The following is a 21,895-nucleotide window of genomic DNA, read 5'->3' as shown; positions in this document are numbered from 1 at the left end:
CAGCCACCTGGACAGCTGATGAAACTGTGGGTTTGTCTGAGACCAACCACCTGGACAGCTGATGAAACTGTGGGTTTGTCTGAGACCAGCCACCTGGACAGCTGATGAACCTGTGGGTTGGTCTGAGACCAGCCACCTGGACAGCTGATGAACCTGTGGGTTTGTCTGAGACCAGCCACCTGGACAGCTGATGAAACTGTGGGTTTGTCTGAGACCAGCCACCTGGACAGCTGATGAACCTGTGGGTTGGTCTGAGACCAGGACAGCTGGACAGCTGATGAAACTGTGGGTTTGTCTGAGACCAGCCACCTGGACAGCTGATGAAACTGTGGGTTTGTCTGAGACCAGCCACCTGGACAGCTGATGAACCTGTGGGTTTGTCTGAGACCAGCCACCTGGACAGCTGATGAAACTGTGAGTTTGTCTGAGACCAGCCACCTGGACAGCTGATGAAACTGTGGGTTTGTCTGAGACCAGCCACCTGGACAGCTGATGAAACTGTGGGTTGGTCTGAGACCAGCCACCTGGACAGCTGATGAAACTGTGGGTTTGTCTGAGACCAGCCACCTGGACAGCTGATGAAACTGTGGGTTGGTCTGAGACCAGCCACCTGGACAGCTGATGAAACTGAGGAGTTCTGTCTGAGACCAGCCACCTGGACAGCTGATGAAACTGAGGAGTTCTGTCTGTAATAAAACCCTTTTGTGGGGAAAAAGTCATTCAGATTGGCTTGGCCTGGCTCCCCAGTGGGTGGGCCTGGGAGCTGTATTTGTATTTATTATGGATCCCCATTAGTTCCTGCCAAGGCAGCACCTACTCTTCCTGGGGTCCAACAAAATTAAGGCAGCTGCACCCCTGCCCAGCCACGTGAAATCCATAGATTAGGGCCTAATTTATTTATTTCAATTTCCTGATAACCTTATTTGAACTGTAACTCATTAACATATTTGAAATTGTTGCATGTTGCATTTATATTTTTGTTCAGTATACTTATATTTTCTTAAATGTATATACAACATTACAATACACTGAATAAAAAAATGCCTTTCGTGAACAAACACTTGACTTTTCCTTTCAAGCTCTGACTCTGGACTTACTATGACTGTGATATACGGTTGCCCCACCTAGCTATCTTAAAACTTCTTGGTGACAGGGGCGCAGTATTGAGTAGCTTGGATAAATAAGGTGCCCAGAGTAAACTGCCTGCTACTCTGTCCCATATGCTAATATATGCATTTTATTAGTAGTATTGGATAGAAAACACTCTGAAGTTTCTAAAACTGTTTGAATAATGTCTGTGAGTACAGAACTCATATGGTAGGCGAAAACCTGAGACAAATCCAACCAGGAAGTGGGAAATCTGAGGTTTGTAGTTTCATTTAAGTGATTGCCTATCCAATACGCTGTGCCTATGGGGCCAGATTGCACTTCCCAAGGCTTCCAGTGAATGTCAACAGTCTTTAGAAAGTTGTTTCAGGCTTCTATTGTGGAAGGTGGTCAAATAAGAGCTGTTTCAACAAGTGGACTAGGCTGAGGCCAATCAGTTGTTCACTGCGCGGTCACCGTGCCTTCTTTTTCCTCTGTAATGAATACGCTATTGTCCGGTTGGAATACTATTGAAGATTTATTATAAAAAGACCCTAAAGATTGATTGTAAACATCGATTGACATGTTTCTACAAACTGTAATGAAACTCTTTTGACTTTTCTGGATTTTGCGCTCAGCATTGTGCCTTTGGAATAGTGAACTAAACGCGCAAACAAAACGGAGGTATTTGGACATAAATATGGACGTAATCGAACAAAACAAACATTTCTTGTGGAAGTGGGAGTCCTGGGAGTGCATTCCAACGAAGATCAGCAAAGGTAAGTGAAGATTTATAATGCTATTTATAACTTTTGTTGACTCCATAATTTGGCGTGTAACTGTATGGCTTGCATTTGTGGCTGAATGCTGTTCTCAGATTATAGAATTTTTGCCGAAAAGCCCTTTTGAAATCGGACCCTGTGGTTGGATTAACGAGAAGTGTATTTTTAAAATGGTGTAAAAAAAAGCACTAACTGTAAGTCTCTCTGGATAAGAGCATCTGCTAAATGACTAACATGTAAATGTAAATACCCCTTTTATCAACTAGCCATGGTCATTTAGCAAAACCATGTAAAACTATACATGCTCAACATACAACAGCAAAATAATTATATTGACAGTTAAAGCTCATTAGATTGGGGTCTGACAGGTTTAAGTGACATATAAAACATCCCTACACTCAGGATCCAAGGATGTGTTAACCTGTTCCATTGAGGGACTAACACACTATAACTATATCATATAGGCTGTGAAGAGATCGGTTCATATTCCATCTGTCTGTAGGGTTGAGTACTCTGACTGTAGGGTTGAGTACTCTGTCTGTAGTGTTGAGTACTCTGACTGTAGGGTTGAGTACTCTGTTGAGTACTATGTCTGTAGTGTTGAGTACTCTGTCTGTAGTGTTGAGTACTCTGACTGTAGGGTTGAGTACTCTGTTGAGTACTATGTCTGTAGTGTTGAGTACTCTGACTGTAGTGTTGAGTACTCTGACTGTAGTGTTGAGTACTCTGTCTGTAGGGTTGAGTACTCTGTCTGTAGGGTTGAGTACTCTGTCTGTAGTGTTGAGTACTCTGTCTGTAGTGTTGAGTACTCTGACTGTAGTGTTGAGTACTCTGACTGTAGGGTTGAGTACTCTGTCTGTAGGGTTGAGTACTCTGACTGTAGTGTTGAGTACTCTGTCTGTAGTGTTGAGTACTCTGTCTGTAGGGTTGAGTACTCTGACTGTAGTGTTGAGTACTCTGTCTGTAGTGTTGAGTACTCTGACTGTAGGGTTGAGTACTCTGACTGTAGTGTTGAGTACTCTGTCTGTAGGGTTGAGTACTCTGACTGTAGTGTTGAGTACTCTGACTGTAGTGTTGAGTACTCTGACTGTAGTGTTGAGTACTCTGACTGTAGTGTTGAGTACTCTGACTGTAGGGTTGAGTACTCTGTCTGTAGGGTTGAGTACTCTGTCTGTAGTGTTGAGTACTCTGACTGTAGGGTTGAGTACTCTGTTGAGTACTATGTCTGTAGTGTTGAGTACTCTGACTGTAGTGTTGAGTACTCTGTCTGTAGTGTTGAGTACTCTGACTGTAGGGTTGAGTACTCTGACTGTAGGGTTGAGTACTCTGACTGTAGTGTTGAGTACTCTGTCTGTAGTGTTGAGTACTCTGACTGTAGTGTTGAGTACTCTGACTGTAGTGTTGAGTACTCTGTCTGTAGTGTTGTGTACTCTGTCTGTAGGGTTGTGTACTCTGTCTGTAGGGTTGTGTACTCTGACTGTAGGGTTGAATACTCTGTCTGTAGTGTTGAATACTCTGTCTGTAGTGTTGTGTACTCTGTCTGTAGGGTTGTGTACTCTGTCTGTAGGGTTGAGTACTCTGTCTGTAGTGTTGAATACTCTGTCTGTAGGGTTGAGTACTCTGACTGTAGTGTTGAATACTCTGTCTGTAGTGTTGAGTACTCTGTCTGTAGTGTTGTGTACTCTGTCTGTAGGGTTGTGTACTCTGTCTGTAGGGTTGTGTACTCTGACTGTAGGGTTGAATACTCTGTCTGTAGTGTTGAGTACTCTGACTGTAGTGTTGAGTACTCTCTCTGTCTGTAGTGTTGAGTACTCTGACTGTAGGGTTGAGTACTCTGTCTGTAGGGTTGAGTACTCTGACTGTAGTGTTGAATACTCTGTCTGTAGTGTTGAGTACTCTGTCTGTAGGGTTGAGTACTCTGTCTGTAGTGTTGAGTACTCTGTCTGTAGGGTTGAATACTCTGTCTGTAGTGTTGAGTACTCTGTCTGTAGGGTTGAGTACTCTGTCTGTAGTGTTGAGTACTCTGACTGTAGTGTTGAATACTCTGTCTGTAGTGTTGAGTACTCTGTCTGTAGGGTTGAATACTCTGTCTGTAGTGTTGAGTACTCTGACTGTAGTGTTGAATACTCTGTCTGTAGTGTTGAGTACTCTGTCTGTAGGGTTGAGTACTCTGTCTGTAGTGTTGAGTACTCTGACTGTAGTGTTGAATACTCTGTCTGTAGTGTTGAGTACTCTGTCTGTAGGGTTGTGTACTCTGTCTGTAGGGTTGTGTACTCTGTTGAGTACTATGTCTGTAGTGTTGAGTACTATGTCTGTAGTGTTGAGTACTATGTCTGTAGTGTTGTGTACTCTGTCTGTATGTCGCCTATGGCTAGAGCTTGCGTTCAATACCTCGCCTTGTGAGGATAACAGCCCTGAGCCTTTTTCTAAAATGTTTTATGTTGGAGAACACATTGGGAGGGATCTGAGACCATTCCTCTTTAGAGAATCCTTCCAGATCCTTGATATCGTTTGACTGGGTTTATGGACGGCCCCCTTCAAATCAAACCACAGGTTTTCAGTGGGTTTCAAGTCTGGAGACTAAGATGTCCATTGCTGCTGATTTTGTGGCCAATAAACAATTTCTTTGTGTATTTTGTGAGCTTGAGGTTTTTGTCTTGCTGGAAGATCCTCTTGCGGCCAAGTTTCAGCCTCCTGACAGAGGCAACCAGGTTTTTTGGCTAAAATGTCCTTGTACTGGGTAAAGTTCATGATGCTGTTGACCTTAACAAGGGCTCCAGGACCAGTGGAAGGTAAATAGCCCCTAAATATCAAAGATCCACCACCATACTTTCCAGTAGGTATGAGGTTATTTTCTGCTCATACATTCTGATTTCGAAGTCTGGCCAAAGAGCTCTATTTTCATGTCATCCAACAAATGTAAACGCCTGGAGTTTGCTAAACGGCATTGGCGCTTGTATTGGAACCGGTGCTTCTGGTCCTGGTCCCTCGTCGGCCCCACACTCAGTCCTCCTGTATTGTCCTGTCCCCCTGACCCTACACTCAGTCCTCCTGTACTGTCCTGTCCCCTGACCCTACACTCAGTCCTCCTGTACTGTCCTGTCCCCCCGACCCTACACTTAGTCCTCCTGTACTGTCCTGTCCCCCCGACCCTACACTCAGTCCTCCTGTACTGTCCTGTCTCCCCGACCCTACACTCAGTCCTCCTGTACTGTCCTGTCCTCCTGTACTGTCCTGTCCTCCTGTACTGTCCTGTCCCTCTGTACTGTCCCCCCCGGCCCTAGACTGAGTCCTTCAGACATCATATTTCGGTGAGTGTAACCTTGTAGGCGTCAGCGTAGCTCTCTATGCTCAGGATGAAGGTGTCTTCATTAGAGTAATGCTCTATGATGTTGTCGTCCATGTTCACCAGAATCCTATAAGGGACAATGGGGAGAGTTAGATGATTCTATGTTCAAAAGGATCTGACAAGGGACAATGGGGAGAGTTAGCTGATTGATTGATTGATTGACTGATTGATTGTCCTGCAAATGTTTAAACCCCAACATTCACAAACACAGAGGAATACAGACATTCATGCCTGGATATTTGTCCTTCTCACACCAGTTTGAGTAAAGAACAAGACTAGAAAGTCTGGCAACACCAGCCTATTAGATTCCTTCAATTCCATGCTAATGTGGTGTTCAATAGAAAACCATTCTAATGATGTGTTCAATAGAATTCAAAACAAATCAAACTTTATTTGCCATATGATCCGAATACAACAATTGTAGACTTTACCGTGAAATGCTTACTTACAGGCCCTTAACCAACAGCGCAGTTCAAGAAGAGTTAAGAAAATATTTACCAAGTAGACTAAAATAAAAAGTAATAATAAAAAGTAAGACAATAAGAATAACAATAACGAGGCTATATACAGGGGCTACCGGTACAGAGTCAGTGTGCAGGGGTACAGGTTAGTTGAGGTAATCTGTACATGTAGGTGGGGGTGAAGTGACAATGCATAGATAATAAACAGTAGTAGTAGTGTACAAGGTGGGGGGTCAATGTAAATTGTCTGGTGACAATTTTTATGAATTGTTCAGCAGTCTTATGGCTTGGGGGTAGAAGGTGTTTAGGAGCCGTTTGGTCCTAGACTTGGTGCTCCGGTACCGCTTGCCGTGCGGTAGCAGAGAAAACAGTCTATAACTTTGGTGACTGGAGTCTTTGACAATTTTATGGGCTTTCCTCTGACACCGCCTATTATATACAGTGGGGCAAAAAAGTATTTAGTCAGCTTAAAACTTAAAAAGATGAGAGAGGCCTGTAATTTTCATCATAGATACACTTCAACTATGACAGGCAAAATGAAAAAAAAAGAGAAAATAGAAAATCACATTGTAGGATTTTTAATGAATTTATTTGCAAATTATGGTGGAAAATAAGTATTTGGTCAATAACAAAAGTTTATCTCAATACTTTGTTATATACCCTTTGTTGGCAATGACAGAGGTCAAACGTTTTCTGTAAGTCTTCTTATTTTTCCTCCGCACTATTGGTTAGAGCCTGTAAGTGAGCATTTCACTGTAAGGTCTACTACACCTGTTGTATTATCCGCACGTGACAAATAAACTTTGATTTGATGCAACAGGTCAGGGTGCTCTCGATGGTGCAGCTGTAGAACCTTTTGATGATCTGGGAACCCATGCCAAATGTTTTCATTCTCCTGAGGGGGAATAGGCTTTATCGTGCCCTCTTCACAACTGTCTTGGAATGTTTGGACCATGATAGTTTGTTGGTGATGTGGACACCAAGGAACTTTAAACTCTCGACCCGCTCCACTACAGCCCCGTCAATGTTAATGGGGGCCTGTTTTCCTGTTGTCCACAATCATCTCCTTTGTCTTGCTCACATTGAGGGAGAGGTTGTTGTCCTGGCACCACACTGCCAGTTCTCTGACCTCCCTATACAGTCGTGGCCAAAAGTTTTGAGAATGACACAAATATTATTTTCTGTCTCAATTTGAATCCTGTATTGATGCTTTGCTTGTTTGATGAGGGCATAGCGGTGTTTCTTGTAAACGTCCAAATTATTCTCCCGTTCCTTGAAAGCGGCAGCTCTAGCCTTTAGCTCAATGCGGATGTTGCCTGTAATTCGTGGCTTCTGGTGGGGATATGTACGTACACTGTGGTCACTGTGGAGGCGACATCATCGATGCACTTATTGATGAAGCCGATGACTGAGTTGGTGTACTCCTCAATGCCATTGGATGAATCCCGGAACATATTCCTGTCCGTGCTAGCAAAACAGTCCTGTAGTGTAGCATCAGTGTCATCTGACCAGTTCCGTTTTGAGTGAGTCACTGGTACTTCCTGCTTTATTTTTGCTTGTAAGCAGGAATCAGGAGGACAGAATTATGGTCAGATTTGCCAAATGGAGGGCAGAGGAGAGCTTTGTATGCATCTCTGTGTGTGGAGTAAAGGTGGTCTAGGATTTTTTCCCCCTGGTTGCACATGTGACATGCTGGTAAAAATGTGGTAAAACTGATTTAAGTTTGCCTGCATTAAAGTCCCCGGCCATTAGGAGTGAAGCATCTGGGTGAGCATTATCTTCTTTGCTTATGACCTTAAAGAGTTGGTTGAGTACGGTCTTAGCGCCAGCTTCGTTCTGTGGTGGTAAATAGACAGCTACGAATAACACAAATGAGAACTCTCTTGGTTGATAATGTGGTCTACATCTTATAATAAGGTACTACCTCAGGTGAGCAATACCTCGAGACTTCTTTTATATTAGACATCACGCACCAGCAGTTATTGACAAATAGACACACACCCCACCCCTCGTCTTACCAGAGCTAGTGTCTCTGTTCTGCCGGTGCAGGGAAAATCCTGCTAGCTATTTTTTGTCCATGTCTCGGTGAAACATAAGATGTTACAGTTTTTAATGTCCCCTTGGTAGGATAATCTTAATCGTAGGTCATCAATTTATTTTTCAATGATTGCACAATGAATGCACGTCAGCTGAATTCCATTCTGATAAAGTGTTCAGCGAAATTCCATTCTGATAAAGTGTTCAGCGAAATTCCATTCTGATGCCGTGTTCAGCGGAATTCCATTCTGATGCCGTGTTCAACAGAATTCCATTATGATGCCGTGTTCAACAGAATTCCATTATGATGCCATATTCAACGGAATTCCATTCTGATGCCGTGTTCAACGGAATTCCATTCTGATGCCATGTTCAACAGAATTCCATTCTGATGCCGTGTTCAACGGAATTACATTCTGATAAAGTGTTCAACGGAATTACATTCTGATGCCGTGTTCAACGGAATTACATTCTGATAAAGTGTTCAACGGAATTCCATTCTGATGCCGTGTTCAAGGGAATTCCATTCTGATAAAGTGTTCAACGGAATTCCATTCTGATGCCGTGTTCAACGGAATTCCATTCTGATAAAGTGTTTAACGGAATTCCATTCTGATGCCATGTTCAACAGAATTCCATTCTGATGCCGTGTTCAACGGAATTACATTCTGATAAAGTGTTCAACGGAATTCCATTCTGATGCCATGTTCAACAGAATTCCATTCTGATGCCGTGTTCAACGGAATTCCATTCTAATGCCGTGTTCAACAGAATTCCATTCTGATGCCGTTTTCAGCTGAATTCCATTCTAATGCCGTGTTCAGCTGAATTCCATTCTGATGCCGTGTTCAACAGAATTCCATTGTAATGCCGTGTTCAGCGGAATTCCATTCTGATGCCGTGTTCAACGGAATTCCATTCTGATAAAGTGTTCAGTGGAATTCCATTCTGATGCCGTGTTCAAGGAATTCCATTCTGATAAAGTGTTCAGCGGAATTCCATTCTGATCAAGTGTTCAGCGGAATTCCATTCTGATAAAGTGTTCAGCGGAATTCCATTCTGATAAAGTGTTCAGCGGAATTCCATTCTGATGCTGTGTTCAACAGATTCCCATTCTGATACTGTGTTCAATAGATTTCCATTCTAATGCCTTGATCAATAGAATTTCATTCTGATGCCGTGTTCAACAGAATTCCATTCTGATGCCGTGCTGAGTATTTTTTTCATTTTTTTATTTCACCTTTATTTAACCAGGTAGGCTAGTTGAGAACAAGTTCTCATTTGCAACTGCGACCTGGCCAAGATAAAGCATAGCAGTGTGAACAGACAACACAGAGTTACACATGGAGTAAACAATTAACAAGTCAATAACACAGTAGAAAAAAAATGGGCAGTCTATATACAATGTGTGCAAAAGGCATGAGGAGGTAGGCGAATAATACAATTTTGCAGATTAACACTGGAGTGATAAATGATCAGATGGTCATGTACAGGTAGAGATATTGGTGTGCAAAAGAGCAGAAAAGTAAATAAATAAAAACAGTATAAAAACAGTATGGGAATGAGGTAGGTGAAAATGGGTGGGCTATTTACCAATAGACTATGTACAGCTGCAGCAATCGGTTAGCTGCTCGGATAGCTGATGTTTGAAGTTGGTGAGGGAGATAAAAGTCTCCAACTTCAGCGATTTTTGCAGTTCGTTCCAGTCACAGGCAGCAGAGTACTGGAACGAAAGGCGGCCAAATGAGGTGTTTGCTTTAGGGATGATCAGTGAGATACACCTGCTGGAGCGCGTGCTACGGATGGGTGTTGCTCAATGCTCAATAGAATTCCAATCCAAAATCGTGTTGAGAAGAATTCCATTCCGATGCCGTGCTGAGTAGAATTCCATTCTGATGCCTTGTTGAGTAGAATTCCATTCTGATGCCTTGTTGAGTAGAATTCCATTCTGATGCCTTGTTGAGTAGAATTCCATTCTGATGCCGTGTTGAGTAGAATTCTGTTCTGATGCCGTGCTCAATAGAATTCCATTCTGATGGAGTGTTGAGTAGAATTCCATTCTGATGCCGTGCTCAATAGAATTCCATTCTGATCCGTGTTCATCAGAATTCCATTCTAATGCCGTGTTCAACAGAGTTCCATTCTGATGCCGTGTTCAACAGAATTCCATTCTAATGCCGTGTTCAACAGAATTCCATTCTGATGCCGTGTTCATCAGAATTCCATTTTAATGCCGTGTTCAACAGAATTCCATTTTAATGCCGTGTTCAACAGAATTCCATTATAATGCCGTGTTCAACAGAATTCCATTCTAATGCTGTGTTCAATGGAATTGTATTCTAATTCCGTGTTCTAAATTATAACGTTAAAATTATGTGCTCAATAGAATTCCATTCTGGTGCTATGCTCAAAACAATTCCATTCTGATGCCATGCTACAAGGATTTCCATTCTGATGCCGTGCTCAAAACAATTCCATTCTGATGCCATGCTACAAGGATTTCCATTCTGATGCCGTGTTCAACGGAATTCCATTCTGATGCCGTGTTGAGTAGAATTCCGTTCTGATGCCGTGCTCAATAGAATTCCATTCTGATGGAGTGTTGAGTAGAATTCCATTCTGATGCCGTGCTCAATAGAATTCCATTCTGATTCCGTGTTCATCAGAACTCCATTCTAATGCTGTGTTCAATGGAATTCTATTCCGATGCCGTGTTGGGTAGAATTCCATTCTGATTCCGTGTTGAGTAGAATTCCATTCTGATGCCGTGTTGAGTAGAATTCCATTCTGATGCCGTGTTGAGTAGAATTCCATTCTGATGCCGTGGTGAGTATAATTCCATTCTGATGCCGTGCTCAATAGAATTCCATTATGATTCCGCGTTGAGTAGAATTCCATTCTGTAAACGTGCTCAATAGAATTCCACTCTGATGCCGTGTTCAAAAGAATTCCCTTCTGATGCCGTGTTGAGTAGAACTGCCTTCTGATGCTGTGTTCAATAGAATTCCATTCTGATGCTGTGCTCAATAGAATTCCATTCTGATGCTGTGCTCAATTGAATTCCATTCTAATGCCTTTTTATACAGAATTCCATTCTAATGGCGTGTTCAATAGAATTCCATTCTGATGCCGTGTTGAGTAGAATTCTATTCTGATGCCGTGTTGAGTAGAATTCCATTCTGATGCTGTGCTCAAAAGAATTCCATTCTAATGCCGTGTTGGGTAGAATTCCATTCCGATGCCGTGTTGGGTAGAATTCCGTTCTGATGCCGTGTTGAGTAGAATTCTATTCCGATGCCGTGTTGGGTAGAATTCCATTCTGATGCCGTGTTGAGTAGAATTCCATTCTGATGCTGTGCTCAATAGAATTCCATTCTAATGCCGTGTTCAACAGAATTCCATTCTAAGGCTGTGTTCAATGGAATTCTATTCTAATGAAGAATTCCATTGTTGAATATAATTCCATTCGAAATCGATGCCGATGCCGTGTTGAGTAGATTCCATTCTGATGCCGTAGAATTCCATTCTGATGCCGTGCTCAAAATAATTCCATTCTGATGGAGAATTCCATTCTGTTGTTCAACAGAATTCCATTCTGATGCCATGCTCAATATAATTCCATTGCCGTGTTGAGTAGAATTCTATTCTGATGCTGTGTTAGAATTCCATTCTGATGCCGTGTTGAGTAGAATTCCATTCTGATGCCGTGTTGAGTAGAATTCCATTCTGATGCCGTGAATTCCGTTCTGAGTAGAATTCCATTCTGATGCTGTGCTCAATAGAATTCCATTCTGATGCTGTGTTCAATAGAATTCCATTCTAAGGCCGTGTTCAACAGAATTCCATTCTGATGCCATGCTCAATAGAATTCCAATCCGAAATCGTGTTGAGAAGAATTCCATTCCGATGCCGTGTTGAGTAGAATTCTATTCTGATGCTGTGTTGAGTAGAATTCCATTCTGATGCCGTGTTGAGTAGAATTCCGTTCTGATGCCGTGTTGAGTAGAATTCCATTCTGATGCCGTGTTGAGTAGAATTCCATTCTGATGCCGTGTTGAGTAGAATTCCGTTCTGATGCCGTGTTGAGTAGAATTCCGTTCTGATGCCGTGTTGAGTAGAATTCCGTTCTGATGCCGTGTTGAGTAGAATTCCATTCTGATGCCGTGTTGAGTAGAATTCCATTCTGATGCCGTGTTGAGTAGAATTCCACTCTGATGCTTTTCTCAATAGAATTCCATTCTAATGCCGTGTTCAATAGAATTCCATTCTGATGCTGTGTTCAATAGAATTCCATTCTAAGGCCGTGTTCAACAGAATTCCATTCTGATGCCATGCTCAATAGAATTCCAATCCGAAATCGTGTTGAGAAGAATTCCATTCCGATGCCGTGTTGGGTAGAATTCCATTCTGATGCCGTGTTGGGTAGAATTCCATTCTGATGCCGTGTTGAGTAGAATTCCATTCTGATGCCGTGTTGAGTGAAATTCCGTTCTGATGCCGTGCTCAAATAGAATTCCATTCTGATGGAGTGTTGAGTAGAATTCCATTCTGATGCCGTGCTCAATATAATTCCATTCCGAAATCATGTTGAGTAGAATTCCATTCCGATGCCGTGTTGAGTAGAATTCCATTCTGATGCCGTGTTGAGTAGAATTCCATTCTGATGCCGTGGTGAGTATAATTCCATTCTGATGCCGTGCTCAATAGAATTCCAATCCGAAATCGTGTTGAGAAGAATTCAATTCCGATGCCGTGTTGAGTAGAATTCTATTCTGATGCCGTGTTGAGTAGAATTCCGTTCTGATGCCGTGTTGAGTAGAATTCCATTCTGATGCGTTGTTGAGTAGAATTCCGTTCTGATGCCGTGCTCAATATAATTCCATTCTGATGCCGTGTTGAGTAGAATTCCATTCTAATGCTGTGCTCAATAGAATTCCAATCCGAAATCGTGTTGAGAAGAATTCCATTCCGATGCTGTGTTGAGTAGAATTCCATTCTGATGCCGTGTTGAGTAGAATTGCCTTCTGATGCTCTGTTCAATAGAATTCCATTCTGATGCTGTGCTCAATAGAATTCCATTGTGATGCTGTGCTCAATTGAATTCCATTCTAATGCCGTGTTCAACAGAATTCCATTTAATGCCGTGTTCAACAGAGTTCCATTCTAATGCCTTTTCAACAGAATTCCATTCTAATGGCGTGTTCAATAGAATTCCATTCTGATGCCATGTTCATTAGAATTCCATTCTTATGCCGTGTTGAGTAGAATTCCATTCTGATGCCGTGTTGAGCGAAATTCCGCTCTGATGCCGTGCTCAATAGAATTCCATTCTGATGGAGTGTTGAGTAGAATTCCATTCTGATGCCGTGCTCAATAGAATTCCATTCTGATGCTGTTCTCAACAGAATTCCATTCTGATGCCGTGTTGAGTAGAATTCCATTCTGATGCCGTGTTGAATATAATTCCATTCTGATGCCGTGGTGAGTATAATTCCATTCTGATGCCGTGCTCAATAGAATTCCATTATGATTCCGCGTTGAGTAGAATTCCATTCTGTAAACGTGCTCAATAGAATTTCATTCTGATGCCGTGTTCAAAAGAATTCCATTCTGATGCCGTGTTGAGTAGAATTGCCTTCTGATGCTGTGTTCAATAGAATTCCATTGTGATGCTGTGCTCAATTAAATTCCATTCTAATGCCGTGTTCAACAGAATTCCATTTAACGCCTTTTTCAACAGAATTCCATTCTAATGGCGTGTTAAATAGAATTCAATTCTAATGCCATGTTCATTAGAATTCCATTCTAATGCCTTTTTCAACAGAATTCCATTCTAATGGCGTGTTCAACAGAATTCCATTCTGATGCCATGTTCATTAGAATTCCATTCTAATGCCTTTTTCAACAGAATTCCATTCTAATGGCGTGTTCAATAGAATTCCATTCTGATGCCGTGTTCATCAGAATTCCATTCTTATGCCGTGTTGAGTGGAATTACATTCTGATGCCGTGTTGAGTAGAATTCTATTCTGATGCCGTGTTGAGTAAAATTCCGTTCTGATGCCGTGCTCAATAGAATTCCATTCCGAAATCATGTTGAGTAGAATTCCATTCCGATGCCGTGTTGAGTAGAATTCTATTCTGATGCCGTGTTGAGTATAATTCCATTCTGATGCCGTGGTGAGTATAATTCCATTGTGATGCCGTGCTCAATAGAATTCCATTATGATTCCGCGTTGAGTAGAATTCCATTCTGTAAACGTGCTCAATAGAATTCCATTCTGATGCCGTGTTGAGTAGAATTGCCTTTTGATGCTGTGTTCAATAGAATTCCATTCTGATGCTGTGCTCAACAGAATTCCATTCTGATGCTATGCTCAACAGAATTCCATTCTGAAGCCATGCTCAATAGAATTCCAATCCGAAATCGTGTTGAGAAGAATTCCATTCCGATGCCGTGTTGAGTAGAATTCCATTCTGATGCCGTGTTGAGTAGAATTCCGTTCTGATGCCGTGCTCAATAGAATTCCATTCTGATGGAGTGTTGAGTAGAATTCCATTCTGATGCCGTGCTCAATAGAATTCCATTCTGATTCCGTGTTCATCAGAACTCCATTCTAATGCTGTGTTCAATGGAATTCTATTCCGATGCCGTGTTGGGTAGAATTCCATTCTGATTCCGTGTTGAGTAGAATTCCATTCTGATGCCGTGTTGAGTAGAATTCCATTCTGATGCCGTGTTGAGTAGAATTCCATTCTGATGCCGTGGTGAGTATAATTCCATTCTGATGCCGTGCTCAATAGAATTCCATTATGATTCCGCGTTGAGTAGAATTCCATTCTGTAAACGTGCTCAATAGAATTCCACTCTGATGCCGTGTTCAAAAGAATTCCCTTCTGATGCCGTGTTGAGTAGAACTGCCTTCTGATGCTGTGTTCAATAGAATTCCATTCTGATGCTGTGCTCAATAGAATTCCATTCTGATGCTGTGCTCAATTGAATTCCATTCTGATGCCGTGTTGAGTAGAATTCTATTCTGATGCCGTGTTGAGTAGAATTCCATTCTGATGCTGTGCTCAAAAGAATTCCATTCTAATGCCGTGTTGGGTAGAATTCCATTCCGATGCCGTGTTGGGTAGAATTCCGTTCTGATGCCGTGTTGAGTAGAATTCTATTCCGATGCCGTGTTGGGTAGAATTCCATTCTGATGCCGTGTTGAGTAGAATTCCATTCTGATGCTGTGCTCAATAGAATTCCATTCTAATGCCGTGTTCAACAGAATTCCATTCTAAGGCTGTGTTCAATGGAATTCTATTCTAATGAAGTGTTGAATAGAATTCCATTCCGATGCCGTGGTGGGTAGAATTCCGTTCTGATGCCGTGCTCAAAATAATTCCATTCTGATGGAGTGTTGAGTAGAATTCCATTCTGATGCCGTGCTCAATATAATTCCATTCCGAAATCATGTTGAGTAGAATTCCATTCCGATGCCGTGTTGAGTAGAATTCCATTCTGATGCCGTGTTGAGTAGAATTCCATTCTGATGCCGTGGTGAGTAGAATTCCATTCTGATGCTGTGCTCAATAGAATTCCATTCTGATGCTGTGTTCAATAGAATTCCATTCTAAGGCCGTGTTCAACAGAATTCCATTCTGATGCCATGCTCAATAGAATTCCAATCCGAAATCGTGTTGAGAAGAATTCCATTCCGATGCCGTGTTGAGTAGAATTCTATTCTGATGCTGTGTTGAGTAGAATTCCATTCTGATGCCGTGTTGAGTAGAATTCCGTTCTGATGCCGTGTTGAGTAGAATTCCATTCTGATGCCGTGTTGAGTAGAATTCCATTCTGATGCCGTGTTGAGTAGAATTCCGTTCTGATGCCGTGTTGAGTAGAATTCCGTTCTGATGCCGTGTTGAGTAGAATTCCATTCTGATGCCGTGTTGAGTAGAATTCCATTCTGATGCCGTGTTGAGTAGAATTCCATTCTGATGCCGTGTTGAGTAGAATTCCATTCTGATGCTTTTCTCAATAGAATTCCATTCTAATGCCGTGTTCAATAGAATTCCATTCTGATGCTGTGTTCAATAGAATTCCATTCTAAGGCCGTGTTCAACAGAATTCCATTCTGATGCCATGCTCAATAGAATTCCAATCCGAAATCGTGTTGAGAAGAATTCCATTCCGATGCCGTGTTGGGTAGAATTCCATTCTGATGCCGTGTTGGGTAGAATTCCATTCTGATGCCGTGTTGAGTAGAATTCCATTCTGATGCCATGTTGAGTGAAATTCCGTTCTGATGTCGTGCTCAAATAGAATTCCATTCTGATGCCGTGCTCAATATAATTCCATTCCGAAATCATGTTGAGTAGAATTCCATTCCGATGCCGTGTTGAGTAGAATTCCATTCTGATGCCGTGTTGAGTAGAATTCCATTCTGATGCCGTGGTGAGTATAATTCCATTCTGATGCCGTGCTCAATAGAATTCCAATCCGAAATCGTGTTGAGAAGAATTCAATTCCGATGCCGTGTTGAGTAGAATTCTATTCTGATGCCGTGTTGAGTAGAATTCCGTTCTGATGCCGTGTTGAGTAGAATTCCGTTCTGATGCCGTGTTGAGTAGAATTCCATTCTGATGCGTTGTTGAGTAGAATTCCGTTCTGATGCCGTGCTCAATATAATTCCATTCTGATGCCGTGTTGAGTAGAATTCCATTCTAATGCTGTGCTCAATAGAATTCCAATCCGAAATCGTGTTGAGAAGAATTCCATTCCGATGCTGTGTTGAGTAGAATTCCATTCTGATGCCGTGTTGAGTAGAATTGCCTTCTGATGCTCTGTTCAATAGAATTCCATTCTGATGCTGTGCTCAATAGAATTCCATTGTGATGCTGTGCTCAATTGAATTCCATTCTAATGCCGTGTTCAACAGAATTCCATTTAATGCCGTGTTCAACAGAGTTCCATTCTAATGCCTTTTTCAACAGAATTCCATTCTAATGGCGTGTTCAATAGAATTCCATTCTGATGCCATGTTCATTAGAATTCCATTCTTATGCCGTGTTGAGTAGAATTCCATTCTGATGCCGTGTTGAGCGAAATTCCGCTCTGATGCCGTGCTCAATAGAATTCCATTCTGATGGAGTGTTGAGTAGAATTCCATTCTGATGCCGTGCTCAATAGAATTCCATTCTGATGCTGTTCTCAACAGAATTCCATTCTGATGCCGTGTTGAGTAGAATTCCATTCTGATGCCGTGTTGAATATAATTCCATTCTGATGCCGTGGTGAGTATAATTCCATTCTGATGCCGTGCTCAATAGAATTCCATTATGATTCCGCGTTGAGTAGAATTCCATTCTGTAAACGTGCTCAATAGAATTTCATTCTGATGCCGTGTTCAAAAGAATTCCATTCTGATGCCGTGTTGAGTAGAATTGCCTTCTGATGCTGTGTTCAATAGAATTCCATTGTGATGCTGTGCTCAATTGAATTCCATTCTAATGCCGTGTTCAACAGAATTCCATTTAACGCCTTTTCAACAGAATTCCATTCTAATGGCGTGTTAAATAGAATTCAATTCTAATGCCATGTTCATTAGAATTCCATTCTAATGCCTTTTCAACAGAATTCCATTCTAATGGCGTGTTCAACAGAATTCCATTCTGATGCCATGTTCATTAGAATTCCATTCTAATGCCTTTTTCAACAGAATTCCATTCTAATGGCGTGTTCAATAGAATTCCATTCTGATGCCGTGTTCATCAGAATTCCATTCTTATGCCGTGTTGAGTGGAATTACATTCTGATGCCGTGTTGAGTAGAATTCTATTCTGATGCCGTGTTGAGTAAAATTCCGTTCTGATGCCGTGCTCAATAGAATTCCATTCCGAAATCATGTTGAGTAGAATTCCATTCCGATGCCGTGTTGAGTAGAATTCTATTCTGATGCCGTGTTGAGTATAATTCCATTCTGATGCCGTGGTGAGTATAATTCCATTGTGATGCCGTGTTCAATAGAATTCCATTATGATTCCGCGTTGAGTAGAATTCCATTCTGTAAACGTGCTCAATAGAATTCCATTCTGATGCCGTGTTGAGTAGAATTGCCTTTTGATGCTGTGCTCAACAGAATTCCATTCTGATGCTATGCTCAACAGAATTCCATTCTGAAGCCATGCTCAATAGAATTCCAATCCGAAATCGTGTTGAGAAGAATTCCATTCCGATGCCGTGTTGAGTAGAATTCCATTCTGATGCCGTGTTGAGTAGAATTGCCTTCTGATGCTGTGTTCAATAGAATTCCATTCTGATGCTGTGCTGAATAAAATTCCATTCTGATGCCGTGCTCAATAGAATTCCATTATGATTCCGCGTTGAGTAGAATTCCATTCTGTAAACGTGCTCAATAGAATTCCATTCTGATGCCGTGTTCAAAAGAATTCCATTCTGATGCCGTGTTGAGTAGAATTCCATTCTGATGCCGTGTTGAGTAGAATTCCAATCCGAAATCGTGTTGAGAAGAATTCCATTCCGATGCCGTGTTGAGTAGAATTCCATTCTGATGCCGTGTTGAGTAGAATTGCCTTCTGATGCTCTGTTCAATAGAATTCCATTCTGATGCTGTGCTCAATAGAATTCCATTCTAATGCCGTGTTCCACAGAATTCCATTCTAATGGCGTGTTCAATAGAATTCCATTCTGATGCCATGTTCATTAGAATTCCATTCTAATGCCTTTTTCAACAGAATTCCATTCTAATGGCGTGTTCAACATAATTCCGTTCTTATGCCGTGCTCAATAGAATTCCATTCTGATGCCGTGTTCAACATAATTCCCTTCTGATTCCGTGTTGAGTAGAATTCCATTCTGATGCCATGTTGAGTAGAATTACATTCTGATGCGGTGTTGAGTAGAATCACATTCTGATGCCATGCTCAATAGAATTCCAATCCGAAATCGTGTTGAGAAGAATTCTATTCCGATGCCGTGTTGAGTAGAATTCCATTCTGATGCCGTGTTGAGTAGAATTCCATTCCGATGCCGTGTTGAGTAGAATTCCATTCCGATGCCGTGTTGAGTAGAATTCCGTTCTGATGCCGTGTTGAGTAGAATTCCGTTCTGATGCCGTGTTGAGTAGAATTCCGTTCTGATGCCGTGTTGAGTAGAATTCCATTCTGATGCCGTGTTGAGTAGAATTCCATTCTGATGCCGTGTTGAGTAGAATTCCATTCTGATGCCGTGTTGAGTAGAATTCCATTCTGATGCTTTTCTCAATAGAATTCCATTCTAATGCCGTGTTCAATAGAATTCCATTCTGATGCTTTGTTCAATAGAATTCCATTCTAAGGCCGTGTTCAACAGAATTCCATTCTGATGCCATGCTCAATAGAATTCCAATCCGAAATCGTGTTGAGAAGAATTCCATTCCGATGCCGTGTTGGGTAGAATTCCATTCTGATGCCGTGTTGGGTAGAATTCCATTCTGATGCCGTGTTGAGTAGAATTCCATTCTGATGCCGTGTTGAGTGAAATTCCGTTCTGATGCCGTGCTCAAATAGAATTCCATTCTGATGGAGTGTTGAGTAGAATTCCATTCTGATGCCGTGCTCAATATAATTCCATTCCGAAATCATGTTGAGTAGAATTCCATTCCGATGCCGTGTTGAGTAGAATTCCATTCTGATGCCGTGTTGAGTAGAATTCCATTCTGATGCCGTGGTGAGTATAATTCCATTCTGATGCCGTGCTCAATAGAATTCCAATCCGAAATCGTGTTGAGAAGAATTCAATTCCGATGCCGTGTTGAGTAGAATTCCGTTCTGATGCCGTGTTGAGTAGAATTCCATTCTGATGCGTTGTTGAGTAGAATTCCGTTCTGATGCCGTGCTCAATATAATTCCATTCTGATGCCGTGTTGAGTAGAATTCCATTCTAATGCTGTGCTCAATAGAATTCCAATCCGAAATCGTGTTGAGAAGAATTCCATTCCGATGCTGTGTTGAGTAGAATTCCATTCTGATGCCGTGTTGAGTAGAATTGCCTTCTGATGCTCTGTTCAATAGAATTCCATTCTGATGCTGTGCTCAATAGAATTCCATTGTGATGCTGTGCTCAATTGAATTCCATTCTAATGCCGTGTTCAACAGAATTCCATTTAATGCCGTGTTCAACAGAGTTCCATTCTAATGCCTTTTTCAACAGAATTCCATTCTAATGGCGTGTTCAATAGAATTCCATTCTGATGCCATGTTCATTAGAATTCCATTCTTATGCCGTGTTGAGTAGAATTCCATTCTGATGCCGTGCTCAATAGAATTCCATTCTGATGCTGTTCTCAACAGAATTCCATTCTGATGCCGTGTTGAGTAGAATTCCATTCTGATGCCGTGTTGAATATAATTCCATTCTGATGCCGTGGTGAGTATAATTCCATTCTGATGCCGTGCTCAATAGAATTCCATTATGATTCCGCGTTGAGTAGAATTCCATTCTGTAAACGTGCTCAATAGAATTTCATTCTGATGCCGTGTTCAAAAGAATTCCATTCTGATGCCGTGTTGAGTAGAATTGCCTTCTGATGCTGTGTTCAATAGAATTCCATTCTGATGCTGTGCTCATCAGAATTCCATTGTGATGCTGTGCTCAATTGAATTCCATTCTAATGCCGTGTTCAACAGAATTCCATTTAATGCCTTTTTCAACAGAATTCCATTCTAATGGCGTGTTAAATAGAATTCAATTCTAATGCCATGTTCATTAGAATTCCATTCTAATGCCTTTTTCAACAGAATTCCATTCTAATGGCGTGTTCAACAGAATTCCATTCTGATGCCATGTTCATTAGAATTCCATTCTAATGCCTTTTTCAACAGAATTCCATTCTAATGGCGTGTTCAATAGAATTCCATTCTGATGCCGTGTTCATCAGAATTCCATTCTTATGCCGTGTTGAGTGGAATTACATTCTGATGCCGTGTTGAGTAAAATTCCGTTCTGATGCCGTGCTCAATAGAATTCCATTCCGAAATCATGTTGAGTAGAATTCCATTCCGATGCCGTGTTGAGTAGAATTCTATTCTGATGCCCTGTTGAGTATAATTCCATTCTGATGCCGTGGTGAGTATAATTCCATTGTGATGCCGTGCTCAATAGAATTCCATTATGATTCCGCGTTGAGTAGAATTCCATTCTGTAAACGTGCTCAATAGAATTCCATTCTGATGCCGTGTTGAGTAGAATTGCCTTTTGATGCTGTGTTCAATAGAATTCCATTCTGATGCTGTGCTCAACAGAATTCCATTCTGATGCTATGCTCAACAGAATTCCATTCTGAAGCCATGCTCAATAGAATTCCAATCCGAAATCGTGTTGAGAAGAATTCCATTCCGATGCCGTGTTGAGTAGAATTCCATTCTGATGCCGTGTTGAGTAGAATTGCCTTCTGATGCTGTGCTCAATAGAATTCCATTATGATTCCGCGTTGAGTAGAATTCCATTCTGTAAACGTGCTCAATAGAATTCCATTCTGATGCCGTGTTCAAAAGAATTCCATTCTGATGCCGTGTTGAGTAGAATTCCATTCTGATAACGTGTTGAGTAGAATTCCAATCCGAAATCGTGTTGAGAAGAATTCCATTCCGATGCCGTGTTGAGTAGAATTCCATTCTGATGCCGTGTTGAGTAGCATTGCCTTCTGATGCTCTGTTCAATAGAATTCCATTCTGATGCTGTGCTCAATAGAATTCCATTCTAATGCCGTGTTCCACAGAATTCCATTTAATGCCGTGTTCAACAGAGTTCCATTCTAATGCCTTTTTCAACAGAATTCCATTCTAATGGCGTGTTCAATAGAATTCCATTCTGATGCCATGTTCATTAGAATTCCATTCTAATGCCTTTTTCAACAGAATTCCATTCTAATGGCGTGTTCAACATAATTCCGTTCTTATGCCGTGCTCAATAGAATTCCATTCTGATGCCGTGTTCAACATAATTCCCTTCTGATTCCGTGTTGAGTAGAATTCCATTCTGATGCCGTGTTGAGTAGAATTACATTCTGATGCGGTGTTGAGTAGAATCACATTCTGATGCCATGCTCAATAGAATTCCAATCCGAAATCGTGTTGAGAAGAATTCTATTCCGATGCCGTGTTGGGTAGAATTCCATTCTGATGCC

General features: G+C 41.5%; 1 protein-coding gene across 1 annotated transcript in view; it reads right to left on the bottom strand.

Annotated features, from left to right (window-relative positions):
* Positions 1-3,810: 3,810 nt before the first annotated feature.
* The window catches only part of grhl2b (grainyhead-like transcription factor 2b), a 134,679-nt gene continuing 116,594 nt past the window's right edge, over positions 3,811-21,895 (bottom strand). The window contains exon 16 of the mRNA XM_065020085.1: positions 3,811-5,284. Within this exon, the coding sequence (XP_064876157.1) occupies positions 5,170-5,284 (115 nt within the window). The 3' untranslated portion in view covers positions 3,811-5,169. The remainder of the gene's footprint in view (positions 5,285-21,895) is intronic.

The sequence above is a fragment of the Oncorhynchus nerka genome, linkage group LG7, assembly GCF_034236695.1.
Source record: "Oncorhynchus nerka isolate Pitt River linkage group LG7, Oner_Uvic_2.0, whole genome shotgun sequence".
NCBI classification, from domain to species: Eukaryota; Metazoa; Chordata; class Actinopteri; order Salmoniformes; family Salmonidae; genus Oncorhynchus; species Oncorhynchus nerka.
Note: the sequence above shows the minus strand (reverse complement) of the source record. Positions and strands in the feature narration are given on the sequence as shown.